At 35.8% G+C, this 10,467-nt stretch overlaps 1 protein-coding gene across 1 annotated transcript in view; it reads left to right on the top strand.

Annotated features, from left to right (window-relative positions):
* Window positions 1–6,934, top strand: part of LOC109353948 — a 49,094-nt gene extending 42,160 nt beyond the window's left edge. Inside the window, exons 4-5 of the mRNA XM_019596301.1 lie at window positions 6,608–6,718; window positions 6,836–6,934. Coding sequence (XP_019451846.1) covers window positions 6,608–6,718; window positions 6,836–6,934 — 210 coding nt within the window. The remainder of the gene's footprint in view (window positions 1–6,607; window positions 6,719–6,835) is intronic.

Below are 10,467 nucleotides of genomic sequence, written 5' to 3'. Positions count from 1 at the left end.
TCAATATTAGAGTCGCCAATGACTAGGGTGTGACAACCTAGTATCTTTACGGACGTAATATTATTTAGTAATAAATATAATTATGATTCTACCATTTTAGGATATACACTAAAAGGAGGATTTTAGAACTTGGTGTTTGGAGTAAATCAAAGTAAAACATAAGAACTTGTCTAAGTAGTTCAAACTCATAAGAGGTTGAGAAAACTTTTTCCTTATTCAAATTGATCTTGTCTCCTCAAGAATTATTTAATACTTAGTTTATTTTTCTTGTTTAATTGTTTATGTGCAAAATCAAACAAAAACCCATCAAAATATGTTTAACCCATTATTTGTGCATTGACATATTCAAATCAAACCGAAAGTAATTCCTTGTTGTTCGACATAACCCTATACTATACTACAATTGAATCTTGAAAGAGATGTAAATTGTAAAATAGTAAAGTGTTATCAATAAATTTATTTGTTGAAAACACCTTTTAATATACAAAAGTGATGAAACTAACTTACTAACTTTTATTTATTGTTATTTACTTTCAGAAATTTATTTATTCTTTAATACCAATCTTCCTTAAGGAAGAAGTTTGGTTTGTTAATAAAATGAACCTGAAAGGGAGTAAATAAATATATGTCACTTAAATTTATTATTCTATTGTTCTTTATTTATTTATTTGTTTCTAACAACTAATTATTCATCATTTTCGTACATCAGAATACCATTAAACCGGTGTTGGAATTTATTCCATAAAACCGAGACGGTATTCAAAGGTACTTAATAATTATGTAATAATGGATTGCTTCGATACCATTGTACCGGCGTTAGAATTTATTCTAACAAAGCCGAGATGGGGCAAAGAATGAATAACTCATTCACATGATTATTAAGAAAGTAAGTTGTAACTGGAATGTTCTTGAAACCATTATATCGGCGTTGGAATTTATTTCAACAAAGCCGAGATGACGAACAAAGAATAAAACTGAGTTCTCTTACTTAAATAAACACACCAAGAAAATGAGAGGGAAAAACCCTCTCGAATTCCGCTTTCAACAACTTGTCACTTACTAGGTAGTTCCTTAGTTGCATGGCATAGTAAAAACCAAGTGTGTGTTGCTTTGTCCATCGCCGAAGCGGAATACATTACTGCTGGTGTGTGTTGCGCTCAAACCTATGGATGAAGCATCAACTTAAGGACTTTGGACTTAACCTAGAAAAGATTCCTATAAAATGTGATAATACAAGTGCCATAAACCTATCCAAGAATCCCGTTTTGCATTCCGTAACCAAGCATATTGAAATAAGACATCATTTCTTGTGTGACCAAGTACAAAAAGGCAATTGTGTGCTTTAATTTGTTGAAACTACTAAGCAATTGGCTGATATTTTCACCAAGCCCCTCTCATGAGATACTTTCTATGTTCTTCGAAGAGAACTTGAAATCCTTGATGAAAATTATCTTGATTAAAATCGTCTAAAATTTTATTATGTGCTTTGCATGATTAATGTCTTATATGCTTCAAAATGTATATTTATTGTGAATGCATTATATTCCTATTATGGCTCATGATCTTGTATGATAAGCTATAAATGTATATGTGATTGAGTAAAAATTGCTTGATATATGTTAGAAATCTATGCATGCTTTTAAAACCCAAAAACATCTTGATTCTACAAATCTGATGCTAGTTAATCGATTAACTATATTTCTTAATCGATTAAAACGAGTTCCAGTAGCAAACATTTCATTTTTCACTAAATTTAATCGATTAATATATATTTTAATCGATTACATGGGCTCATTTTTCTGAAAATCTGGAATTTTAAAACTGATTAATCAATTAAATGCAGCTCTTAATTGATTAACGGCAGTAGATAAATTAGAATTTGTAGTGTTTCTGCCATTTTTTCAAACTCTATCTTCCCCGTTTCTCTCTAAATCTCAAATGCAATAGAAAAATTCGAAATCTTAGCTTAAAAGAAGAATTAAGCCTCACCTTTACCCATTTTGCACCTCAATTCATCAAATCCTTTTCTCAAACTCCCAAAGAAACCCCATTCCCAATTCCAAACCCTAAGCTTTAGGTTCCCTCCCTTATCCTTCTTCTCCTCTCAATACTAATAGTTTTTAATCAACAATGGAAAAAGGATGTTCTAAGAGGTTCATGACAACAGCTCAATGCACTCGTAGGCCTCATACTGCTTCATCTTCAAATCCGAATGTGAGACACGATTGTGGAAATCCCTACTACTCACTCATACTTCAGGAGACTCGGTTGTCCAAGTTTCAAGGAAGGAAACCCACCTACATAAGGTATGTTGATCTAACATGGATGGTGGAACAGAATTTTGAGTTTCTGCAAGGTATGCAAGCTCAGGGAGTTATGATATTTTTGGAATTAACGGGTAATATGTACCCCGCTTTGATTTGGGACTTTTATGCCAACTTTCGGTATATGGACGGCAAATATTGGTCTATGGTTTCGGGAAATCTATTTGAGATGGATAGTGGCATTTTTATGAATGTGGGTGGCTTATCCCCTAATGGTGTTAGCCTAGGTGATTGTGAATGGCTTAAGGATTTTGATGCTGCCAAGGTTTACAAATCATATCTAAGAGGTCCCCATCTGTATATTCAGGGAGAACTAATTAAAGTTGGTATATTATCGGTAGATAATAGATTGCTTCACTATCTGATTGCTTACATTCTAGTTTATAGAAACATCAATCATGCACAACCTACTCTAAACGATCTGAAATTCATGTATGTCATTAAGGATAATATAATGGTTAATTAGCCTGAGGAGATCCTGAAATTCATATATAATGTCTCTACATCGCAATCCAAGTTGTTGTCCTACAGTATATTCATATCAAGAATTATTGACTATCTGCATATTGACGTATTTGACACAATCGTTATAGAGACTTCTGATAAAGATCACCTAGTTTGTGAAAGCCTTATCCACAAGATGGGTATCTATAAGTATGGAAGTACTTGGCAATACCAGGAGGATTATACTACTGTGGATTTGGATCTATCTGATGATGAGGATCAGGCTGGTACAAATCAGCCTAATGCAGAAACTCAGGGGGAGCCATATGGAACTAAGTCACAGGAACCATCCTTTGGATTAACTTAGTTGGGTGCCATGGTGCAAAGGCTGAATAACATAATGGATTTACATTTTCAGTCTTTGAAGGACTCCTACCATACAGATTTGGAACAATTGGAGGAGCGTCAGGTTGCCTACTTCGATAACCACTATCAGGCTATGAGGAGCTTTGTTCGGAACATTGTTTAGGCACAGAATGAGAGGTTTTGTGTAGAATTTGAGAAGCTAAGAGTCCTCATCCGGGGTGCTAGTAGTCTGATCGTACCTGATGACAGAGATACTCCACCGCATCCCTAGATTATAAGTCCATAAACCTTAGGTTTAGTTCTTCTATATGGCTAATTTTCAGGATTTATGCTGCTTTTTAATTTTGAGACATATTTTCTATATATCTTTTGGGTTGTAACTCTAACTATCTACTTTTGCTACACAATTGTGGCTTGATATGCATGCCATTTGAACTTAAACTATTACTATTTTGGTTTTAATTTTCTTACAAAACATTCTTATCTATGTCCAATATAGTATGATTACATGTTCAATGGTCCTTGATCATGTTTGGTTAGATATATATTTTATGTTTGATTGAGCCTGTTGTTGAATGCTATAATATAAATGCTTGATCATTCAATGTTTGATTAGTTCATGTATAACCTTCAATTCCATTAAATCTGTCATATTGATGTATTCTGTTGTTTTAATTGATTATAAATTTGTCTTAATCGATTAAATGCCTATCAATGTGTGCATGTGTTCAATTTTTTCATCAACTGATTGATTAATTACATTCCCAATATTAATTGCTTAATTACAGTTTGAGTTCACTTCATATCTCTTCTTAATTTTGACCAAAATTCATTTAGTTTATCTTTTTGATAATGTCAAAAGGGGGAGAAAGGTTGCTTTGTTGTTTGATGTGTGCAGGTTGTAAATAAAATTCAGCTTCCGTTGTCTAGCTATGTGCTTTAACTTTGAAATAAACAACCATGCATTCTTTGACCATCTTCAAGCTATGCATCAAAACAAAATTCAGTGTTGAGTTTGTCATCATCAAAAAGGGGGAGATTGAGAGGGCAATGTGTCAAGAGAGCACTTAACTTGCCTATATTTTGATGAAGACAAAGGAATTAGTGAAAGCTTAAGGATAACTCAACAAATCAACATGCCAAAGATTCAAGAGCTTCAAGTCTAGACTAGAGTCTTAGATGTGTGTCTTAGTTATTGAGTCTAGGTTAGGTAAACCTAGATGCAAATCTCACAAGTTCATATCATTTACATGAGACATGCCATCTAGTTTATTATATGTTCATGCATTAATCATACATGTTATTTGTGCATCTTAGGCATAACGTAAAGGTAAAACATGTATAGTTGATAAGCATAACATATAGGTAGTCTACCAATTAACATCTTAACTGAAAATATGTCAGTTAATCGATGTGAAAATATGCCAGTTAATCAATTAAGTAAGGCTTTAATCGATTAACGTGAAAACAGTTTTAATCAGTTTAAACAGATAACTGAAAAACAGAATTCAGTTATTCTAAACAGCCCATTAATCGATTAACAGGGCACTTAATCGATTAACTGGGCATAAAACAACTTTTCTATATAAACTATGTTTTTACACCATGCTTCATTCATTTTTTGACTTGCTAAGTTGCATATTTTCATGCTCATTGTATGTCATATAGGCAGAGAGAATTGCATGTGAGAATAGTGAGAGATAGTATCATGCTTAGGGATTAAAATGTCATCCATTGTATGTGATTAAATGTGTTCATCATTCTATCTTATCTTGAATGATTCTTTCAATTCTTGTAGAGATTTCTTAGGGTAGAAATTACATGTTCTTCATGATTCTGATCTTATACATATGCATAATAATTTGTGAGATTTGTATAGGGTTTATAGATTATTCTTAATTTTAATATTTAAGTTATTTTGTGCTTCACATTACTCTGTTTTTGTTGTGATTTTGTAACAAGGAAAGTTGTCTCTTGGGGTCGTACCACCAACGATATACAGAGAGTCTTCACCAAGACTTGGAGGTCTTGAGTTTAGAACATACTCTTGGTTGGGGTTGGATCGTAGGGAAGGTTTTCCTAGTCGATAAGTAAGGTCAAACCAAGGTAGAGGTTCTGGGAATTCAAGAAGGTAGCGTTCAAGGTCTTGTAATTGGAAGTGTGTATGTAATATACATTAGCTTCAGCTTTAGTGAAGAAAATCTCCCAAGATCGGAAGGGGAGGACTAGATGTAGTTTTGTAGTGGACTGCAAAACGAACCATTATTAAAACCTTATTGCAGGTTGTTTCTTACCCTTATCTCTTTGTTGTTTTAAGTTGTTTTTAATTGCCTATTGTAGCTGATAATTTGAATATAGTAAATCTGCCATATAAAGATCATTTTTGTTCAAATATATATGCTATATCATTTCTGTATAATTTGTGAGTGGTTGTGTAATTGAGCCATTCAACAACTATATGTTAAGTGCGATTTAATCGATTAAGTGGGTGATTTTCTAAAATAGGATTTTGGTGCGAATAGCGGTAAGTGGGACCGCGATACCTATTCAACCTCCCCCCTTCTAGGTGTATTCTGTCATTGATACCTAACAGTTTATTCATTTCGAGGATCATTGATTATCTGCATATTGACGTGTCTGACACCATCATCACGGAGACTTCTCATAAAGATCACCTTGTTGGTGAAAGCTTAATCCACAAGATGGGAATCTACAAGTATGAAAGTACTTGGCAATACCAAGAGGATTACACTATCCTGGATTTGGATCTATCTGATGATGAGGATCAGGCTGGAGCAGATCAGCCTAATACAGAAACTCAGGGGGGATCGAGTGGAAATGCGCCACAGGAACCATCCTTTGGATTAGCTCAGTTGGATGCCATGGAGCAAAGGTTGAATAATAGAATGGATCTACATTTTCAGCCTTTGAAGGACTCTGTTAGGAAGATAATGCTATATTTTTTTAGAGAATTAACTAAATCTGCATAGTTGAACTACACTAGGGAAAATAGTTACTAAAATTCCTCATACTCATTCATCATTTAATCTTCCTTAATAAAACAAAGGCAGAAAAGATTAAAATAATCTGGACCATACATCTGGTCAGATCTTACATTAGCAATAATAGAAAAAGTAAGATATTTTGGGAGGAGTTTTAATCCTCTACATAGTCTCTCATCCAGGAAGGCTTTTGTATTTCTCTTTTGGGCCTTCCTTTATTTTGGACCCTAACATTACCCACCTCATCAAGCACAACCTTGTCCTCAAGGTTAGAATTTGAAGTGTGAGTCTTTGGCCCAATAGATGGCCCACTGGAATCTGTAGAAATTTTAATTGTTGTAATGGGGATGTCACGTGTTGCAAGAGAATCCAATGTGTTGGATATATTTGAAGCCAATTTTGAATTTTGAATAAGTGAGAGTGTAGGGGCTTTAATTGCTCCTTGGGAATCCAAAGCATCCCACGGTGCAGATTCCAGTTTGTGTTCAACGGCTAAGGCATCCAATGGTGCATTTATGGACAGCTTTGGCTAGTCTATGGGCTCTTGGCTCGAGGCATATGGAGCAGATGTGGGCATACACGGTATTACATTTTGACCGTTGGATGAGAGTCCTTTGTTTTTTCCAGTTGGCTGATAGCAGATGGCCCATGTGGGTATGTCCTTTATGTTGGGTTCATTGAACCTGGACACATTTTTAGTGGGAGAGAGAGACCCATTGGATGTTGGCTTTTGTTTTTCACCTAGATCCAACGTTGGAAATGCTGGAACATGAGTTAGAGAGTGGTCCCCATGGCTAGATCGGCTAAAAATTTGGTTTGGATTTTTGTCTTTGACAAGTTCATTAGTTAACACATGAGATAGGTTCCTCTCATTTGAAACACAGTTCTCCCTTCTTTCTTATAATTTCTTTGGCCTTTCCTCTCCATCTTTAAACATGGTTCTCATCTCCTTATCTACACTAAAAGTCTTCAACGCTCTTCTGGAAACTACTGTGGGTTCTCATACACAGCTTTGTCCGCCTCTTTTGTGGGTGCTCCTACTGGAAGAGGAACAAAATGAGAACCGGAGTGTCCATGGAATTTCCGAAGAAGGGAGACATGAAAAAACTGGGTGTATCCTTGATGAAGGAGGTAGAGCCAATTCATATGCTACCAACCCGATCCGACGGAGAACTTTGTATGGACCAAAATATTTCGGTGCCAACTTGTTGGAGGATCGATGAGGTATGGTGACTTGTCGATAAGGCTGTAATTTTAGCACCCAATCATCTATGTTAAAGGTAATATTCGTTCTCCCTGTGTTAGTTTGTGAAACCATGCTCTGTTGTGCTCGAAGAAGATTCTTCTTAAGTAACCTCATGATTTCTTTTCGGTCTTGCAGAGTTTCAGACACTGGTTGAGATACATCAGCGGTGGGCACGAAATCCAAAGGTGTGGGAGGCTTCTGGCCGTAGAGCACTTCAAATGGTGTCAACCCAGTAGAGGAGTGCTTATTGGTGTTACACTAATACTCTGCTAAGGCAAGGTGTTGATACCACTTTCGCGGTTGGGACCCAACGAAGCACCGTAAGTATGTTTGGAGGCATCGGTTCACCACCTCTGTTTTCCCATCTGATTGAGGGTGATAGGCGATGCTGAAACATAGAGAAGTACCTTAGAGACAGAAGAAATCCCTCTAGAAAGCACTTAGAAAGATCTTGTCTCGGTCTGATACAATAGATCGGGGAACCCCGTGAAGCTTTGCTATCTCTACCAAGAATCGACCAGCCAGCACTTCGGTCGTGAATTTGGCGGGTAATCCGACAAAATGAGCATACTTTGAAAGGCGATCAACTATCACCCAAATCACTATATGGTCGTGGGACATTGGTAAGTTTGTTATGAAATCCATAGAGAGGTCATCCCATACTTTATTAGGAATGGGAAGAGGTCGTAGTAATCCATTTGTTTTTGTTGGAACATATTTATTGTATTGACAAACTAAACACTAACTGAGGAATGTTTTTGTGTGTTTGTAAATTCCAAGCCAATAACGTGAAGCTGCTAACCGAGCAAGGGTAGACTTAAGACCCAAATGACCCAAGGTGGGTGCAGCATGAAATTCGGTGATCAATTCTTGCTGAAGTCTGACAATGTCAGGTATGTATATCATTTCATCATAGAACAAGAGCCCTTTGGAAAAATGGAATTTCTGCCGCATACATGAATCTGTCTCACTCTTTTGGATTAACTGCTTGCCTGCTAATGTGAGGTAATATTCCCGCAATTGATCCAAGATGGAGGGAAGTGGGGAAGTCAGAGAAGTGAAAACTGAAGGCTCATCAGAATGCAAACAGGACAAGGCATCAGCTACTCCATTAGAGGTACCAGTCCTATACTTTATCTCATATTGAAATCAAATCAATTTGGTAGCCCATTTTTGTTGTTCGGGTGTATGTAAGCCTTGCCTCATTAAGTTTTTAAGACTTTGTTGGTCAGTTAATATTCGGAATGGTCTGCCGATTAAGTACTAAGGTCATTTTTTTACTGCTTCTGTTACAGCGTACATTTCCTGGACATAGGCTGATGCATGTTGCATGCGGTTAGACATTTTCTTGCTGAAAAATGCAAAAGGGTGGCCTGCCTGAGACAAGACAGCACCAATTGCCATAGAGTAAGCATCAGTTTCTACATCGAACTCCTTGGTGAAATCATGAAACTTTAGGACCGGAGTTTTTGTCATTTCTGCTTTTAAATTTGTAAAGGCCATCTCAGTCTCTGGTGACCATGTCAATATGTGATGCTTAAGTAGGTCGGTGAGAGGAGCGGCGAGTGAGGCATAGTTCTTAACAAATTTTCTGTAAAACCCGCTAAGACCTAAAAAACCATGGAGAGCCATGAGAGAACGGGGTGATGGCCAATCTACCATCGCCTGAATCTTATCTGGATCTGGTTGCACACAGCAGCTGAGATAATGTGTCCCAAATAACCAACCGAAACAACTCCAAAAGTGCATTTACATAACTTGGCATAAAACTGGTTAGAAGATAATAACTCTCAATGAAAGCACCAAAATGTTAGGAAGATAATGCTATATGTTTTTTAGAGAATTAACTAACTCTGCAGAATTGAACTACACTAGGGAAAATAGTTACTGAAATTCGTCATACTCATTCATCATGCAATCTTCCTTAATAAAGCAAAGGCAGAAAAGATTAAAATAATCTGGACCATACATCTGGTCAGATCTTACATTAGCAATAACAGAAAAAGTAAGATATTTTTTGAGGAGTTTTAATCCTCTACATAGTCTCTCATCCATGAAGGATTTTGTATTTCTCTTTTGGGCCTTCCTTTATTCTGGACCCTAACAAACTCCTACCATACAGACTTGGAGCAATTTGAGGAACTTCAGGTCACCTACATTGATAACCACTATCAGGCTATTAGGAGCTTTTTTTAGAACACTGCTGAGGCACAGAATGAGAGGTTGTGTGCAGAATTTGAAAAGTTGAGATTCCTCATCTAGGGTGATAGTAGTCTGATAGTTCTTGATGAGAAAGACCTTCCTCTGTGTCCCTATATTAGAAGACCTTAGACCATAGGTTGCCTTAGGTTTAGTTCTTCTATATGGCTAATTTTCACGATCATTGTTGCTTTGTACTTTTGAGACATATTTTCTCTTTGCTTTTTGGGTTGTAACTCTAACTATCTACTTTTGCTGAACTATTATGACTTGATATGCATGCCATTTGAACTTAAATTGTTACCATTTTGGTTTTAAATTGTGTACCTCATATGCTTATCTATGTTAAATATAGTATGAATATATGTTTAATGGTACTTGATCATGATTGGTTATATCATATATGCATCTCTTATTTTTGATTGACCTGTTGTTTGAATGCTATAATAAATATGCTTGATCATTCAATGCTTGATTAGTTCTTGTATAACCGTCCATGCCATTAAATATGTCAAGTTACTATATTCTGTCAGTTTAATCGAATAACCCATTCATTTAATCAATTAAATGCTAATCAACATGTGCACATGTTCAATTTTTCCTTCAACTGGTTGATTAATTACATTCCCAATATTAATTGATTAATTACAGTTTGATTTCATTTCTTAATTCTTCTTACTTTTGACCAAAATTCATTAGTTTATCTTTTTTATAATGTCAAAAGGGGGAGAAAGGTTATTTTGTTGTTTGATGTGTGCAGGTTGTAAATCATATTCAGCTTCCATTGTCTAGCTATGCGCTTTAACTTTGAAATCAACAACCATGCATTATATGACCATCTTCAAGATATGCATAAAAAAAATTGGTGTTGAGTTTGTCATCTTCA

The sequence above is a fragment of the Lupinus angustifolius genome, chromosome LG08 (genome assembly GCF_001865875.1).
Source record: "Lupinus angustifolius cultivar Tanjil chromosome LG08, LupAngTanjil_v1.0, whole genome shotgun sequence".
Classification (NCBI taxonomy): domain Eukaryota; kingdom Viridiplantae; phylum Streptophyta; class Magnoliopsida; order Fabales; family Fabaceae; genus Lupinus; species Lupinus angustifolius.
This window is presented reverse-complemented; position numbering and strand designations above follow the sequence as displayed.